Raw genomic sequence first — 19,745 nt, forward strand, 5'->3', positions numbered from 1 at the left:
TAATGATTGGCCCATGTATGTACTTCTCTCAAATATTGTGAAAATATCATGATTATGGATGATACTAAAGGTGTTATCTTCATGATTTTATAACAATTTTCATTTCTTTAAAGGTATGCAGATAAGACTGGCATTTAAAAAACTTTTTCAATGTTCAGGGGAAGATTAGTAATCACACAATTTTCAAGCAGCTGATTTCAAAGAATTTATAAAATAAGATGTCTTGTAGATGTTTTAGTTAGCAGAAGCACAATGAATGTTCAGATTTCTGGTTATTATTTAACATTTTTTCCATTATAGATTAATTTTACATTTTATTGGCATGCAAGTTTCATAATTTTTCATGGAAGATTCTTCCAATAGTGATGTTATCTTGATGTGACAAGAGGAAGTTCTAAATATTATGGGCAAGAATGGAAATTTAAATAAAAGAGACAGTGGTGCTGAAGTGGATAAGTTAGCATTACAGCTTTATTCTTCTTTTCCAAAAAATGCAATACATTTTAAATTATCATTTTAATCTTTTTATGTTCAGGGCCTCATGACATGGGTCAGTTGTGGAAACACACACACACACACACCATATAAAGCTTAAAATAAAACAGTAGTATTGGAATAGAAATACCTATCCTCTTCATAAGTAATTAAGTAATACTATGTTTGTATTCTTTTCAACTACAGTACTCCTAACCGAAATATGACCTTTATATTTTAAAATGACGACTAAACATCATAGCGAGCTGCAAAAATAATATGTATTCTTTTTTAATGTCATGAAGTTTGAAGATGACTAAGTTGTGGCCAGGCAAGATGGCTTAATAAGTAAAGTGTCTATCATACAAGCATGAGGAACTGAGTTTGGATCCTCCTCAGTCATCTTCTAAAAAATTCAGGTATGGTAATGAACATCAGTAATCCTAGAAATGGAATGTGGGGAAAGGCAGGTGGGTTCTCAGAGCTTTCTGTCCAGGCTGTCTGACCAATATTCTTCCCTCAAAGCATAAAGTTGAAAGTAATAATGGAAGATAGTACTCTTTAAACTCAGGTCTATATCACATGTTCATAGACATAACTGTGTACTCATAAGTAAACACATACACACACATGCGAACACACAAACACACACACACAAACACATACACACAATTTTATAAATACAAATACTGACCTGTAGTTGTTAGAGGCAATGCTGTTGAAAAGTTACCCAAAGATGCTAGAAGAAAGAAAAGGTGATGTTATTAGAACATAAATATACTGGAAAACACTAATTATAGTTTGAATATTTCTTCAAAGAGCATCTTAATTTCTGAGTTCCAATTTGCCTGCTTTCATGCTATTTCTATTCATTATCAGGCTACTGTACCTTGATATGCTTTTAGTAACTGCATAATCTGTTCACATAATTTACTAAAGCTAAATTTCCTTTTTCTGTATTAATTCAAAAAAATACCCAACCAATCATGCTAAATTCATATGGAACAGTTTATATTTAACTAACATAACATAACTCAGCCAAACTTGCCATTCCCAAGACTAATAATAGGACTTTCAAATATATTTTTCAAATATATTTGAAAAATTGTATAATGCAAATATTAAACATAAATCTCTAAAATTAATCTTGGTGCTGTATTTATAGACATGCTCTAAGATAGCTCAATAATCAAATATAACAAAACTTTGATTTGAGAATATTCTTTTGACACTTTTACAATAAGGTTATGGTATAAGACAGACTAAACTCAACTCAGGAAGATTTGTTTTATTTGTACCAGTATGTGATTTTTTTAAAATTCTTTAGTAATTACACTTTATTCACTTTGTATCTCCCCTGTGGTTCCCTTCCTCCTCCCTTCTCAATCCCTCCCTTCCTCTCCCCTCTGCATGCATGCCCCTCCCCATGTCCACTGATAGGGGAGGTCTTTTTTTTCCTTCCTTCTGATCCTATCCAGCTCTCATCAGTAGTAGCTGCATTGTCTTCTTCTGAGAGGTAATTAAAGAGCAGGCCAATCAGTTCATTTCAGAGACAGTCCCTGTTCCTATTACTATGGAACCCACTTGGATACTGAACTGTCATAGGCTACATCTGTGCAGGGGTCTTAGGTTATCTCCATTCATGGTCCTTGGTTGGAGTATCAGTCTCAGGAAAGAACCCTGTGCTCAGATTTTATGGTTTTGTTGCTCTCCTTGTGGAGTTTCTGTCCTCTCCAGTTCTTACTGTTTCCCACTTCTTTCATAAGATTCCTTGCACTCTGCCCAAAGGTTGGCCATCAGTCTCAGCATCTACATTGATAGTCTGCAGGGCAAAGCCTTTCAGAGGTCCTCTGTGTCAGGCTCCTGACTTGTTTGATTTTTGACTAGAAAATTTATCATCAAAGTTATGCAGTCATGGTATATAGACTCATAAAGATTGATTTTAGCATATGTCAGGCAGTTCAGCAAAGAGACTACCAACATTAATCCCATTAAAGAGAAATTTCTTTTAGAAAAAATGATTTGAAAAAATAAAGTATTATTTTCCAATGATATAACCATTATAAGAAAACTCTGGCCTGATGATCAAAGAGAAAAGACAGTTAGTTGTGTCAAAATACCTTGTTCTGAGGTCTTTATCTTTTGTAACTACTATGATAGGCAATTTACCAAAGTCTTTTGGATTTTTCCTCTTACTTTGCAAAATGGGAGTGATAAAATGCTTACACAACAAAATTTTATTAGATATGGTTACAAAATGGTTTGATGGGTAATATATCTGGTGTAGTTAATGATGGCTAATGGTAATTTTCAGATTAATTTAATTAAAAGTCCAAAATACACCATGTCTGCTCCATAGGCTAGGCTGCAGGAAGCATGGCTCTTGGTATACATAAAAATTTGGCTATTTTTTTTTTTTGGCAAAGAAAACACTTAATCAGGGAAGTGACTGGAATTGGTGCATCAGGACCCAACCCTGAAAAGAAAAATTTCCTATACTAATGTGTTACAGGTGCGAATCTACTACTACAAAATCTAAACGTAGAAAGGACATACTCTTCTGAAAGCTCGTGTAATTAATTGAAATGCAAAGCTACACTGACTGACTTTGTTCTTCATCAGATCTGATGATGACCATTCAGTTTGTTTCTACACTTATTTGGCATGCCTACTTCTCTATTGATATTATTTTTGATATGAGTTTCCCTAATATACCCAAAATATGAATTCTGAAATATACATAACCTCAGCATTAGGACGTAAGGAACTGTGAACATAGAAAAGCAGATAAACTAAACAGACTGTAATATCTTTTTGAACTGAACTGAATGGAAAGGGACTAGAATAAAAAATGCAATATGAATTATTATATGTATGTCAGTTCTGATTGTTGATGTGTAAAGATAAACCACTTAAAGGAAGAAAGATTTATTTAGTCTCATGACTTCAGAAGGTTCTGGCAAAGGTGACTATCTTTACTTTTTCTGGGTAAATGATGAGGGTGGATAATTAGGGTAGAAGGAAATGATTTAGGTCATCTGCTCACATTATAGTAATGCTCAGTGAAGAAGTGCTGAGGGATGGGGTAGGAAGTGAAAAAGCAAGAATAGATTTTATTTGGGAATTATAATATTATTATTATTAAAGCAATAACTCTCCACATACAGTGTGGAATCCTAAGTTGTACTCTGTAACACAGAAACAAGATTGGTAGACAACCTGACAAACTTCCTGATAAAGAGACCAATTTCATTAATTGCTCCACCTTGCTTTCCTGTTGCTGTTATGAACAACATGACCAAATGCAACTTGGACAAAAAGTGTTTGTTGAACCTTCAGGTTCCTGTTCATCACTGAGAGAAACAAAGGCAAAAACGTGGAGGCAGGAATGGAAGCAGAGGTCACAGGAAAACTCTGCTTAATAACTCATCCATCTTTCATAGTTTTACCTTCTCCATTCCTTTTACAATCCAGGCTCATCTACTCAGGGTTGGCTTCAACCACAGGGTTGATTGCTCCCCATTAATTAACAAGGAAATGCCCCATGTACATAACCACAGGCTGATAAAGTAGAGACAATTCCTCAACCGAGGTGGTTTCCACTGCTCAGATAGCTTAAGCTGACAGCTGAAGATAACTGTGACATTAAAACTTATATTCTACAAAGCCACAAAAAGCGGCCTACTTTCTCCAACCATACCTCACCTCCTTTTTAAAATCCATTCAACAAGGAGTTCATTAGTGGGATAATCTATTGGTCAATTTAGCATTTTCCTATTCCAAGTATCTTTCAAACACTTCAATAACACTCTTTTTTTTGTTACTTTTTATAGACTTTAATCACAGAAATTATATTTTTATCTTTTCACTAAATTTATCTTGGCCTCATCTGAACATCCTCAGCTTGTAGTCAACAGTGTTTCTAATTATTAAGATGAAATCTTCTTCTCCTGTCACTATTTTTTTTATCAGTTACATTTTATTAACTCTGTATCCCAGCTGTGTCCCGATCCCTCATTCCCTCCCAGTCCCTCCCTCCCTCCCTCCCTCATCTCCACCGTGCCCCTTTCCAAGTCCACTGATAGGGGGGAACCTCCTCCCCATTTATCTGATCCTGTTTTATCAGGTATCTTCAGGACTGGCTGCAAAGCCCTTCTCTGTGGCCTAACAGGACTGCTCCTCCCTTCGGGGGTGGGGAGACCAAAGAGCCAGTCATTGAGTTCCTGTCAATAACACTCTTTTAAGGGGAAACTTCATATCCAATAATTAGAGATCCTATTATCTGGGTATAACTTTTAAAATAAAGCCTCTCCACTATTGCTTTACATATCCAAAGCTTGTAGCTGATGACTGTCAAAACTCACATTTCAGAAAGTTTGGCAATAGCAGAAGGTACGTCTGAGTACGTATCGCCCTGAAGGTAAATATTGGCCACTTGAAATTGGTAATAGCCTTGGGACTGTGTATAATCACTGTACTTTAAATGTGTGTCTCACATTAAAGAAAGAAATTCTATATAAAATAATATCAGGCCTTCGACCGAGAATGAATAAAAAATAAATTATTATTTTGCGCAATTTGTGTGTGTGTGTGTGTGTGTTCATGTGTATTTGTGACATAATCTGTGAGGAGAGCATGTCTGTGAAAGTTGGAAGGCAATTTTTGGAGTCAGTTCACTCTCTCTGTTTTGGCTTCAGCGGGTTTAACACAGTGTCAGCCATGCGCCACTATCTGCTGACCCAGCTCTCTCTGGTGTTAGCTTTGACTCCTAAGCTTTCTCCTTTTGTGTATCTTTAGGATAAAGAACGTTTTATCACTTTAAGAGTAAAGTTAACTTTTTCAATAGAAAATTGGATTGGATTAAATTTATTAGCCCCTCTTTGTCTTCTTTTCAGTTTTTAATTGCACATTTGTCCTTGCCTCTTGACTGTAATCTCATAAGGTCTGTGACTCAATGATTAATTCTCTAATTTGGATTTCTAATGAATGATTGAAGAAAAGTCAGATACACTTGAGCAATATAGAATGTGTCAAGACTAGCAGACATCTATGTCCGCTGACATTTTCAGAATCTTTTCTATATTTGATAGTTTCCAAGCCTCTTCTGTCTGATAGTTCCCTTCAAATATTTCACTGCTCTCATGTAGATGTGTTACCTCAGGCGAACCGACATGCTCCTAAAGCCAAGGACGATTCTCCCGCCTCCCTCCTATAGTGCTAGAATCTTAATTTCATAGCTTAATGATTCAAAGAAATCAAATAATGTTCACAGATACCTGTGATATCGATGCTGTTCAAATCAATATGAAGAGTGACCAGCTGGCTGGATATATTTGCTTCAATGCCTTGAATCAGTTCTTCTTTTACATTTTCATCTGACACCCAGTGAGCAAAAAAAAGGTCAAAAAGGACTATAACACTGCCATTTCTGGAAAGGAAAAAAAATATGACATAAGAGTAAAAAGTTAGGTGTATCTGGGTGATTTGTTCTCAATTCAGGCAAAATGTCTGAGAAATTTGCTAGTTAGTTATCATGTTGTCAATCCTCATTACACCACTATAAAGCCTTGTAACCTCTGCTCTGCAATGCTAGTTATAAGATTGCTTTTCTAAAATGCAGAAAAGAATATAAAAGATACTGTGAAGTATTATCTTTAGTTTACAGTTGAAGGAGAGAGTGATTAAAACCTTCAATATTTTTTCTAAGAACAGAAAGGCTGAAGTAAAGCCAGTGCTGGAATCAGTGTTCAGTGCTGTCCACGGGAGTACACTGCTATTCGCTGATCTCTCATGTCAAATTAAACAGCATCACACAGTGTCTTGGCATTTTACTGTCTGAAGGAATGAAGCATGTGAGCTTGTAATGTGCCTGGTGGTGTTTTTAGGTCAGGAGAAATCTGACATCATTCCACTTGTTTCAAATAAATTGTACAAATTTAGGAAGTACTGACACTGAGCTTATGTGGATATCTGTATTTAGTTTTATTTCCTTTGTTTAACCTAAATTCCTAAAACATACTGATTTTGATGGCTAGAAAGAAAATAAATATACCTGGAATTACTGGAAACTTAGGGTATTTATTCTCCTGACTAGTAATCTTATTACCTACATGATCTGTCACAATAGTAGAATTCAACCATGGGGTCCTAAGGAATATCCTTCCCCTTTATCTTAAAACCCACTCTGTCTTTTGCATTTTAAATGGTATTTTCTGTTACACTGTGCGAAGGATTAAAAAGGAATGCATCTGAAAGCAATAGTGACGACGTGAGAGATTTTGCTGTGTTTTCTTTCCTAACTTTCTGCTAACCTCACAGTTTACTCTTTAGCTTACAACCACACGGGAGGGAATCTCAAGCTCTGTTCTTCATTTTGTGCAGACAATAAGCTGGGACTTCCCAGGTTAAAGCTGACTGCTTAAGACTGACCAGGGAGAGTCAGCTCTGACGTATGATGTGATGATAACACACACAAAGGTAACAAGCATCTCCAAAGAAGGATTTTGTTACCCCTGAAGCACTTTATTATCTACTTGTCCTGGAGGAAGCAAGAGTAAAAGCTGGTTTTTTTTCCTTCCATTTTTGTATACCAAGAGCAGAAAGTTCCTGGAAGACCATAGCAGTCTGTCATTTCACAGGACGTGATGTTCCTTCTCTTTTTAATTTTTATTTTTTATTATTTATTACAATGTATTTACTTTGTATCCTGGCTATAGCCCTTTTCTTCATCTGCTCTCAGTCCCATCCACCCTCCCTCTTCTCCTCCTATGTCCTTCCCTTAGTCCACTGATATGGGAGATCCTCCTCCCCTTGTATCTGACCTTAGCCTATCAGGTCTCCCTAGGACTAGCTGCATCCTCTTCCTCTGTGGTCTGGCAAGGCTTGTGTTAGTATGCATGTTCACAATTTAGCAGGATCTTTTTTTTCCATGCAGTTGGTTTTTCATTATTTAAATGACCAAGATATTTTGTTATAATTATCCCATACTTCATATCTATTAAGTTAATTATCTGAAAATGTAGAGAGGTATAACTGTCCAATTATTTTCTTGAATCACAGTAACCAAATCTTATGAGTGGAACAGCACCTTGGTAACTATTCAGAGCTTCTAAATATTCAGAAACAAGAATATCTTGTTCTTAATAAGAAGTCAGTAATATGCAGACACTTTTTACAATACCTTTTAAGTTTTCAATACCTTTTAAGTTTTCTATGCCTTCTGACCACATTTTTAAAAATATTTAATATTTTGTTTTTTATTTATGTGTATGGGTGTTTGAGGCAGAGGTGTGGCAGGTGTGTGCTCATGGTGTAGGTGCACCTGGAGACCAGAAGAAAAAGATGGATCTCTTGGTATTTGTGAGTCACTTGGTGTGGGTGCTATGAGCTAAACTCTGGTCCTCGGCAAGAGCAAGTGTCCTTACTAGTGAACCATTTCTCTAGAGTCCTAAACCCAATTTTCATGGGAGAGCACCTGTCCATTTGTCGGGAAAGAAGCTGTCTTCTTTGTCCGTTTCTAAAGATTGGGTCCTTATCAGTGAAATGTGAGAAGACTGATGAAAGACCAGTAGACTTTTGTTTTTAACATAAAATTAAAAAAAAAAAAAACTACAGAGAAGTACTGTTAGATTTGTTTGCCCATTTTTATGCCTGTATGCCAGAATTTGAGAACCATTCCAGAACAATCTGGGTTCAGTAGGCTAGCCATGACTGAGGATGCAGCATGGCAGAGGAAAGCAGACATCCGAATCTCTTAGTTAATTGTCAACAGACCATTGAATTAATCTGCACGGAAACCAAGACTCCTTGTGGTGTCAGGAAAACAAATCAAAATCACAGGAGAAAAAGAAAAAAAGCCTCCACTTTTAAAGGCTTGGCTATTTATACACGTTGATAACTGAAAGTTAAAACCAAACCAAACCGAAAACATGTTAAGAGACATACAACACTCAGGTTTCATTCCATTCTTAGTGGAAAGGATATTTGGGAGTAGTGGATTTCCAGGATGCTTCACACTGGCCAGTGTTCTCTCTGTAATTATACAAACACTGGAGCCTAGAGCAAGAGTGTAAACGTTACGCAGGGCCCTATGGGAAAGCATGACCCTGCTTCTTAGAAGCCACGGTAGTTCCGTCCATTTGCCTGCAAATTTTATGGATGGAACCTCAAAGGCTTCTAAGAAGCAGACACATGCTATCTCTTGTATAAAATTACTGCTCCTGTTTTTTCCAATACTGTAGTGAACTATTTGTCTTAAGGAAAGGCCATGAGACAGGTACATATACTTATTGTCTTGCATTATCGTAAACGTTTCATATGCAAATAGATGGATGAAGACAAAGCTAGTTGGATGTTTTTGTCAGTCAAAAGAGAAATATTTTGTTCCCATGTTTCCAGTAAGTACAGCTTTCTTTCTGTCCCCTCACCACATTTTCCTTGTTATCATCCTCTCTTTTATTCTTCCTCTTCTCCTTTATGTGTTCAGAATTTATGCCCTTTGCCAAAACATGACTGCTTAAGTATGAACTGAAAATGGACAGGGTTAACTGTGATTTAAAATAAAGCATTAGTGCACAGAATCTTTTATCTTCACTCTTCAGTTCCATGGTTTTACTATCTCTTTTGATGCACAAAAGGTAATTTAAATGGTAATGAAATCTGTATCTTCTCTCTATATATATTTCTACATATTTAATTATACAGAACACTTGATTCTGTGTTGCTTGCATCAGGCAGTAGAAGACACAGACACAAGGTATTTGGGGCAGAGAAAATACGTTTCTGAAATTTTCCTTCACTGGGTTGTAACTAACTGGATTAATTCAACCTCAGGCATAAACATATTTGTATGAAATATGTGTGTTTTTAGTTGTGACTTATATATTGCACTTAATAATTTATATCTGTGAGGATAAAAGTTCTATATTACAGATACATATACAATTTTTTTGTAATTTATTTTCTGATTCAGTGTAAATGTTGAGATAAGAAAAATATATAGTAGCATCAAGGAAACATGATAAGGTATTGTGTTTCATCTCATAAGCAGGCAGAAACTTATATCTGGGAGTTTATCAATGATCTGTATCCATGCTGTGAGCCTTATTTTATTTATTAAGATAAATGAGAAAAATCATTCTTTTAAGGGAAAATAATGGCTATTTTCATTTTAAAGTACTTGTTCTTAGCAGAGGAGCTGCATAGCCCCCTTTTTGTGTCTCTCCGGCTCTCCATTTAATTTTAAAGCTAGATAAATCCTATCATTGTACAGAGAGATTGGATGTAATAGATCAAAATGTTTCTTATCTTATATTTTCCTTAATGATACTGATAACCTTTAGGTTTGCTGAATAAACACAGCTCTTTCCTTTGAGAACTTTGTGATTCATCTGTGTGCAAAGGGCAAACTTAAAGTGCACATTGCCACAGAGGGTAAACAGCCTTTATTAAACGAGTCACCTGCTAATGCTCTGAGAGTCAAAACATTTTCCACGGAGCAGAACAACAGTATCCCCAAAAGAGAGAGAGAGAAAAAAAATCGGCTTGCTATTCAGACTGGTTGCAAACACATAAACACACACACACACACACACACACACACGCACACTCACACACACACACTAGAAAAAAATTATTCTCAATGTCTCCTTGCCCCCGCCCCTTTCCACATCTTGCTTCTGTTTCCAGGCTATTATTCCAAAAGTTATGACTGCTCTGTGTTTTTCCCATTAATTTTCATTTGACCTTACGACATAAGTTTTCTAGGGATACTTTCTTTACCTCTGAGTTGATCATCCCACCTTTATATTTAATCATCAAACACAGAGGATTCTGGGTTGGAGAAAGGAGATGGGGATTAGAGTACTTGTCTTTATAGAGGACCAGAGTAGGATCCCCAGCACTGCACAACTGTTAAAAATATCCATAACTTCAGTTCCAGGAGACTTAATGTCTTCTTCTGACCTCAGTGATGAGACCCATGGTCTACTAAGGAGAAAGGCTAATAGACAATTCCATCACACCTTGATGGTGGTATGTTGTATGATAGTATAAAGCTCTGAATGAGCTGATGAGCTGATGAGAAGAGTCCTCACTCAAAAAGAGTTTCACTTAAGCCTCAACGGAAACATGGCATGGATTGGTGCTTAACAGATTGCTAAGATGGAAAGGAAGGACGGCAAGAAGAAGATGAAGAGAAACTACACTGAAGAATAAAAAAATGGCTGAAGGGGTATACACATGGTATGATATGATATATCATGTCAGCACAGATCCAAATGAGTGTCTGAGACAGCACGTATGAACATACCTGCATTTAGAATGGCAGTGCCAGAATGACAAGGCCAGAAAGTCTTCAGGAGCTGAAAACCCAAGGTATGAGTAGGGGGCTAAACTTAGTTATCACACTACAGACTCGGTTGGAGGGTAAAAATATACAAAATGTGCCTGGGGCTGAGAGTAACGAAGTGTCTTTTCCAGTAACTGAAATCAGAAAACATGCTCAAGATATGGTGCTAACAATGGTCACTCAATGGAAGGTTTTCTGGACGTCCAAAGCAATCTCAAAAAGGGATTCCTAGCCTTTACATACATACTGTTTGAGAGAATCAATTCTAAGTAGCGTGAATATTTTTATGTGTAGAACTTGAATGGACTTCCTCCTGAAGCTGTGACTACAACGCAGACAAAGCAGCCAAGCAAAGGCTCAGTGAAGTTATCTTAAATGTTTCCTTATTTTCTTGCCCCACTACACAATGTGTATGCATAATTTGCTGTTAACTGCCACTTAGTAACATAATTAGACATTCCTTGATGTTGATATATTCTTCCAACAACCTTTCCACTTCCTTAAAATAGGGCTTTTAATATATATAGCATCCTCAAAGCACCTTCAGTGATTAATTTATTATTAATTAATTAATCTTCTGTAACCTCTTAAGTAACTCATAGTAGGTAGGAAATTAAAACTTTTATAAGAACCCCTAATGAAGGAGAGTAAGTAAAATGCTCCCAGTACCTCAGCACAATAGACAGAATGTCTTGATGGTGCTGGTTATGTGAACTACTTAGTGAAATTCTTTCTCAATATCTTTGTTCTTAAAAATCTGTTAAGTCATCTGGTTCAAAACAGAACTCACCTGTGACTGTGAGACAAATACGTGGGAGAATTGGAAGCATAAGTGCATATTCAGTGGTTATTGTTGAGAAGACAAGATACTTGTTTTAACTTTTCATGGGTATTTCTTAGGTTGTGTGAGTGTGTGCATGCGTGTACACATTCATAGAAACGAATGCCTGTATGTTCTTGAGTGGGTATTTGCATTTGTGTGTGGGGAGATTTTGTGCAGACACTCTACGTGGAGGCCAAGGGCAGCTTCAGCCATCCTCCCTCAGGATGCTCCACTTTCATTTTCAGACAGAATCTCTTATTTTATCTGGGTCTCACTGATTTGAATTTTGTTTTGCTAGCTGGCCAGAAAGGACTGGGGATCTGCTTGACTTGGCGAACCTCACCTGCATATTACATGCATGTACAATCAAAACTTGTTTTGTTATGTAATTCTAGACACTAAACTCAAGTCTTTGACAGTCCGAGGTAAAGTCCTCACTGACTGAGCTGTCTCCCCGACTCACTAATGGCATTTTGGTAGAATTTTTGATGGTTTTGAATGTATGTTCCTGTGTTTGCTCTTTGGTGTGATTCTGCCCTCTACTTGTTCAATGTGCAGAGCAACAGTTTATATTTGAATGATTTTACTTTATTTATGTTAATTTTACATTGCACAATCTCTTTCAAAGCATGTGGTTTGCTTCACAGAGTAGTGAAGACCTGTTCTCTGACTCAGCTGAAGGTCATTTTGGGAAGAGAAGAGAAATGCTGCTTCCTAGAGATTACAGAAAGTAAGGTAACAGCTTCCATCACAGCAAACTGAAGAACGAATTATACATGCTTAAATGGAAAGAAACATGACATTGATAAGTCATTCTGAGGAGGAAGTAAAAGTAAAAGGAAATAATGAGAATAATTTTCATTGTAACAGAAGATATTTAGGTCTTCCTCTATGGCACCCTCCTACACATACACACCTGTATATCACTTTAATATTTTAGTATGTCTTTATGTCACATCCACAATATAGTTACTGTAGAATCCTTGTTACATCTCCAATTTTCTTGTAGCTTTTATTAAAAAAACAATGTACAATTTGCGGAAAAAATGCAATTTGTATCACATGTGCTATGAAACATTTTAGAACACTCCTCCTAGGCCTCTGGATCGACTAACACACATTGTACTCTGGATGGGTTGATTTAATTAATAATCTAATTCATTATCTTTATACATGATTGTTCTAATAACTACTGTTGCTATTTCAGAGAAGAATTTCATTTACATAACTATTCACACAAATAAAACTTAATACAAAATACATAGCTGGCTAAGGTGCTTTTAAACTGTGTTTATGGTTTCTATAGTTTCCACAGTCTTTCACTCACTAACTTAAAAATGAGGGGACTTTGAATGCAGATTGCGCTGTGTGTTTTCATATAAACTGACTAATTCTCTGAAGAGGAGAGAGCAGGCAGAAGAACAAAGTGAAGGACAATTAGTTAAAGGATGGGCTTTTCCAATAAAATGTCTGCTTTGGAAGTGAACTAAATGAGATGCAGAGGTGACTGAAGTCACTAGGAGAAATGTACCAAACAGTAATATGACAGGTTATGATGTGTAGACCTTTAAGTTGCTCTCTATCTTTAGTAATGTTTCACAAAAAAAAAAAGAAAAGAAAAGAAAAAAAATCCAGAAAGAACAGATGTTTTCCTTTTAGACCTGTTTTCTCATCCAAATTACATTTGCCTCATTTTTTCCTCATTTTAGAAAATTAAAAGGCTTTCCCTTTTTTTTATATTTCAGATGCAAAAGGTATTGTTCAATCTTCTATATTTGTTTTGTTTTATGTGTTTGTGTTTCCCCCTCTTTATTTGAACTTCCTAGTTTTTTAGTAGATCACTCCTTTATCTTTTTTTTCTTTAAATTTTATAGATTCCCAATAGCAGCACAATCTTCTTTGCTAACTGTGCTGTTCGTTTGTATCTCTGTTTCAAAGTTCCTTTGGTCATCACAGTTTATAAATCACTAGATTCGCTGTGACATAAACAAATTGACAGGCCAAGGAGTCCTGAACTTTCTTTGAAAGACAATGATTTAGCAGACACACATGGATCAATATCTGAAGAAATATTAGTTTATAAGAGCTTAAATCTCATATTGATTGTTCTCATAGATGCTATATTTACTTATCTACATACCAATACATACTCTGAATTGAAGTGTTTATAGTGAAATTATATATTTTCCAATTAATCCGAGACTCATTCATTTATTGAACATTGAAATTATGAACATTGTGTGTGTGTGTGTATGTGTGTGTGTGTGTATCCAAAGAGGCCAGAAGGAGACAGACAGTTCTACAATCATAGCATTTTTTTTCCTAAGTAAAAAAATTAAGGTGTCTCTTGTCTTTTGTAATTTACACTGTAAATGAACTAGGTAACACATTATTTTACGACTAACAAAGAAGTTGCTTTCACATGTTCTTAGCAAATTAAACATTATATATACATGTGCATATATTCAATCTCAACCCTTTTATACAGTTACACAATTTTCCATTGTGAGAAAAACATGTTAATACACAAATTATCAAATATTATTATTATCATATTACTAAAATATTTTTTATTTTAAGACATTTACAAATTCTCACAACATGTTGGAAATATTTCTTCTTTCCTACACGTGACACTAAATTTGAGTAGTATTGGCCCACAGCAGTGTGTTACTGCTAGAATGGTTTTGAATATACTCACTCAAATTGAAAAACCCTCGATTTTTTATATTCATTCTTCAGATTACTTGATTCAAAGATCTCATCTATCTAAAAAGATAAAAAAATGTGTTAAATTGAATACTTCAACATTAATACAGAAAGTAGGTACTACATTTGTTTAGAACTGACAAAATCTTCATAAGAGGGTCTTCATTCACTTATGAGTCATTTATGTGACATCTATTTCTTGATAATTTTAGAGAGAGAGAATATTGTCTTTGAATCAATTGAAATTTTAAACTAGCTGTGTAGAAACAATCCCCTACCATTTGCTGAAGGTCAAAAGCAAGAACTTTGAAATCCGTTGAGAATCTATCTTGTAAATTAGGAGTATATGTCACTCCAGATGTTATTTTAAATGTCCCTCTGACTTCATGAGTTTTTCCATGGGCTGCATCTAGATGAATTAATAAGAAACAAGGCACCCAAGTATGAATAGAATCCTGGTTTATTATGTAGACACAACAATTCCCATTTAATGTATTTTCCCTCTAATTATTCAACTCTTGCTTTTTTCCTTATTGTCATTCTTTTTTCAAAACGAAATGTTCCTATCTTTTTATTGTCACCTGTCTGGTTGTTTTAGAAGACTAAAAAAACATAGGCTTATTTTCTCTTCATTGTTTTCTTCCTCTTTTCTTTGAAGTCAAGCCATACTTTATTTTTCATTTATTTTTAAATTGAGATTCCCATTGGAAATCACAGGGAATAATCAGACTCTACCAATTATAGGAAGTGATTTAGGAAAACACAGTGAGAAATGAACCATTAAAATTGTGTAGCTCCTGTTAGATGTTTCTTGGACCCCAGGCCTCCAGGACACTGCTGGCTTCCTGCATGGGAATTTCTATGAAGATTTCTGTACATGTGTAACTTTGAAGTCATTTCTTACATCCTAGCAATTATAAATTTGGCATGTATGACTTTTGGCATGAGACAGGAACTGTCTACTTTGTACATGTTATTAACAATGAGTAGAAAATACACTGTCTTAGTGAGGAAATTCTATAAGATATTATGAACAAATTAAACAATCTTATCAGAGTATTTTTGATACATATTTATATTAAAATGTATAGCTTTGGCTTAAACACAAAAAGACAAAACCATTAGTAAAAACAATAATAACGTACATAATTTTCATAGTGACATGGTATAATTTTTTTTTCCATTCCTACAGCAGAAAAATGAGGGCTTGGAATGACATAACATCCTAGGATAGTAAAGATAATTTGCCCACGTACAATTCATCACTTTAAAGCATGGATTTTTATCAAAAAAGAGAAGACATCTGCTACCCAGGTTATTGTGATGATTCAGTTTTATATATGTATCTTATAAGTGAAGAGGTATTTATTAGGAGTAAACTCTTAGAGCTGAGGTACAGTTTGGGAGCTGATGTCTTTAATGCACCAAATGTTGCCAACGTTTGTTGCAAGCTAGTTCTCAGTTTTTTCCAGATTCATAACCTGAACTATGCAGCTCCAATAACAATGGAGTCAATGATATTTTATAACATGGTGTTACATTTTAAATCAAATATACTATATAACAAATCTGAGAAGCAATAAGATAAGAAAAATTTAAACATTATTGAGTAGAACTGTTAGTATGAGCACATACTAATACACTCCTCAAACAGATTGAAATCCTTATATATCTACTTTTATGTACTTGAACTTGAATAGTCTATGGTATTTCAATATGTTTATGACTTTATTTTTTATCAAAATGAATCTACAGGCTATGAAATTTACTGTATTATGTGCTGCAATAATAACTGAACATTATTTTAAGAAAAAAAGTAGAATACACTGTCTCCATGTTTGAATTTGGGATTATTTAAATGACATACCAATAATATTCTCTGAAGTGCTCAGAACCATCTAAATGAAACAAAAACATCTGTGGTGCAGCTAAAATAATGAATAAATTACAGCAAAGGATGACTTAGAACACCTTCCTTGTTCCAGTGCAAGACTTACCTGTTTCCGACTCCTTGATTGCCAGCCAGGACACTGCAATTAACCCAGCAGAGAGGACCATGAGCATAATGAAGAGAGCTGAGAGCATCGCTTCCAAAGAGCTGATAGACTGATGTCCTGCTGCAACATTTCTGTTTGACTTCATTTTTGATTGTTGAAAGATGGATAACTTAGAAACTGTGAGAGAATATAGCTTTCCACATCAATAAAACACTCTAATACTAACAGGAAAGAAAAATCTCTCAAGTTGCTGAGGATTTTAAAGGCACCAAGCATTCAAGTTACTGATTTGGCAGCCTTCAGCATGAATGTGCTGCATATGTCTGTCTCTATACACTAAGTGTCTTTGAAAGGAGCAGCTAATCTTTAAGACAATACAGTGAGTAAAGATGCCTAGAGTTGCAAATTGCAATCATCTGAATAGGTCATTTGTCAGTGTGAGAAAAGTTAAATGCATCCCATAACCAAAAGTGCTGACCCTTAATCTCCTTGAGAGCTATTTAAAAACATGAAAATGGTGATAAACAAATTGATCATTAGGGAAATGCACTTGGTATCTGTAGGAGTGTCCCTAACACATCGACCTTCTGCCCTGTGACTCAGGTCTTCATTGTAAGCGTTTCTCTACAGAAAGGTAAAAACTTCTACAACACACATTGAAGTATAGGACAGAGGTACAGAATCTTACTATATCCCACCCTCATTTTCCCTTCCTATGTTCCTCCCTATCGTCCTCTTATGTGTATGCATGTGTTCGTAGATATCTAACTGAAACAAGCATAGTCTTGTGAATGGCATGATTGCCACTTTTCAGGTTATGCAATCTAAGGCAGTATTGATTGAGCTTGAAGGAAAGTCCACTTAAGCATCACATGGCTACTCTGTATGACTCGAGCGACTATCAGTACTTGGGGCTAATCACTCTGAGAAAAACAGTGTTGGTTTCTATTTTAAAATATTCTGTTTTTTAAATTTAAATTTTATCTTTTATATTAATTACAGTTTACTTACTTTGTACCCCAGCCGTAGGCCCCTCCCTCATTTCCTCCCAATCCCACCCTCCTCCCTCATCTCCTCCCTGTCCTTCTCCAAGTCCACTGATAGGGGAAGTCCTCCTCCCCTTCTATTTGACCCTAGCCTATCAGGTCTCATCAGGACTGGCTGCAATGTCTTCCTCTGTGGCCTGGTAATGTTGCTCCCCCCTCAAGGGGTTGGGAATCAAATAGCCAGCCACTGAGTTAAAAAAAAATTATTCTAGACAGAGAAAAACTTGCTCACTTTTTCTATTTCCTTATAACCTTAATGTGTCAATAAAACAGGAGACCAGGTTAAGAAATCCATAGTGATAACGCTATACCTGTGTTTTCCTGGAAAAATGAGACTTTTCTTTTAATTAGAGTGGAGCGTACAGTTGGAACTTTCTTAATAGGAATAGTAATGAGTCCAGGCTATAAACCAATCAATCAATTATACAATCAATATTTAATATATAATAAAATCAGTATTTAATATATTTTGGAGTAAGCCATATTCTTTTTATTTTGATAGATAATATTGAATTCATGAGCTCTATTACAAGTATCAAAACCACAAATAAAATATAAAACAAAATCCAAAGGGCTGTATTTAGGTTGAGAAATAATGCAAAAGTTGAGATTACAATGCCTTTCACATGATAAGTAGCTTCTCTTAGGGTGTAATGAATACATGGTAGAATGTCTTGCTAAAGACAATCATATATGGAGAACAGTCTGAAATTAAATAAACCAGTGGATGTGGGAAGCAATATATCATTTTTTTTAAATCTGTAAAGCAAGCTATTAAAAGAGAATCAGAGCTGTCCTATCAGGTAACAAACTCATTGCAGAGTTTTAATAATGGAAGTGTAGATTCAGTCAAGGAACAGAAATACAACTCAGTGTAGAACAAAGAGCCCAAACTTGATTTATGGAACAAACTTGATTTGTGCATGAAACACTATACATTAGACATAGTGTTATTGTTAATACTTGAGAAAGAATTGCTATTCAAGGAATGGTGCCGAGTTGATTTCATATCCATCGGCAAAATAAATAAAATTAGATCATTATCTCAGAGCCTAAGGATGAATAAATTCAAGTTGGAGTAAATATGCATGAGAACTACATATAAATGTAGAAGAAAAATGTAGTGGTTTTTGACGGTTTCAATTGAGTTATAAAGAAGAATCTAAAACTAACAGAATAAAACAAAGAGAATTATACTGATAAACTTACTCAGTAATAACTCATTTTTTTTTGAAGATACCAAAAGCACAGTCAAAGCTAGAGACCTGGTTGTGATTTTATTTTTCTGTGTCTGTTTGTAGCACATTAGAAATTAGATCGCTATTTTATCATGAATTGCTCAGATTTATTTGGGAAGCAGATTACAGGAAGTCCACAAAAGTTACGAAATTAAAAATATCACACAGAAAATAAAAGCAGCGATGCCTGGAGATGGTCACGTTCATTACCAGCATTGGCCCCTGAGAGATTGCCTTGCCAATGGGAGGCAAAGAGAGCAGGCTCAAAGTTCTCGTTATGGTGCATAAGCACAGTCATTACTCATTACACAGCCCTGGCCATTGTGGGGAAGTGACTCCAGAACCACCCCTTCCCTCTCTGGCAAGTTCAGCTTGCCCTGTGGGAGAAGATGTGGGAATTAACGAGATGTTAGATTCAGCAGGTCTGGGTGAAGGAAAGTTCATGTGGGTTGAGAATTTTTACATTGCCTGCTAAATCTCAAAAAAAAAATGGTACTGTGAAATATGCTGTTTTATATTAATATAGACAGTAAAAATAAAAAACCTAAGAAAATTTTAAAAATAATTTTTAATTCTTTTAGTTACTGGGTACAGGTAGCAGGAAAATAACAAAAATCGGGTATAAACATTCCAACAACATTAAAAAAAAACAAGCAAAACAAAAAAAGAAAGAAAAATGTAGATATGGGTGAATACTTGGTGATTACAAAGATATAAATTCTAATTAATATGAGAAATTTACCAGAAAACATTAATAATATGGGCACTATAAAAAGTGGCATTCTTTGTGTGTTAGAGGAAAACATCTTGTCTTCCAATTACAATTCTCCATTCTTATCCCCAGCTTTGTACACGACCACCCTCTTTGGGCCCTGCTTTCTCCGTTCCTCTATGCTCAGGAGTCTACACACCACCCAACAAGCACAAGACCACGTATCAGTACCAGGATCATCCCAAGATCAAGTGTAAAAACCACAGTCAATAACAACCAGGACAGTATATCTCTACTAAAGCCAAGCAACTCTACTACAGTAGGTCTTGAGAAATGCAATATACCGGAGAGGCATCACAAGGATTCCAATGTAGCTGTAATCCATATCTTCAAGATCC

At 35.5% G+C, this 19,745-nt stretch overlaps 1 protein-coding gene across 4 annotated transcripts in view; it reads right to left on the reverse strand.

Moving 5' to 3' along the window:
- The window catches only part of Tmprss15 (transmembrane serine protease 15), a 130,808-nt gene extending 114,088 nt beyond the window's left edge, over positions 1–16,720 (reverse strand). For 2 of the 4 annotated variants that reach the window (XM_060370671.1, XM_060370670.1), the window contains exons 1-5: positions 16,352–16,717; positions 14,633–14,763; positions 14,347–14,414; positions 5,751–5,902; positions 1,169–1,213 (exon numbers count right to left, since the gene is read on the reverse strand). In XM_060370671.1, coding sequence (XP_060226654.1) covers positions 1,169–1,213; positions 5,751–5,902; positions 14,347–14,414; positions 14,633–14,763; positions 16,352–16,496 — 541 coding nt within the window. In that variant the 5' untranslated portion in view covers positions 16,497–16,717. Of the gene's footprint in view, positions 1–1,168; positions 1,214–5,750; positions 5,903–14,346; positions 14,415–14,632; positions 14,764–16,351 lie in introns of all 4 variants that reach the window. The other 2 variants (XM_060370672.1, XM_060370674.1) reach the window with 2 other exon arrangements.
- Positions 16,721–19,745: the final 3,025 nt, after the last annotated feature.

The sequence above is a fragment of the Meriones unguiculatus genome, chromosome 17, assembly GCF_030254825.1.
Source record: "Meriones unguiculatus strain TT.TT164.6M chromosome 17, Bangor_MerUng_6.1, whole genome shotgun sequence".
NCBI classification, from domain to species: domain Eukaryota; kingdom Metazoa; phylum Chordata; class Mammalia; order Rodentia; family Muridae; genus Meriones; species Meriones unguiculatus.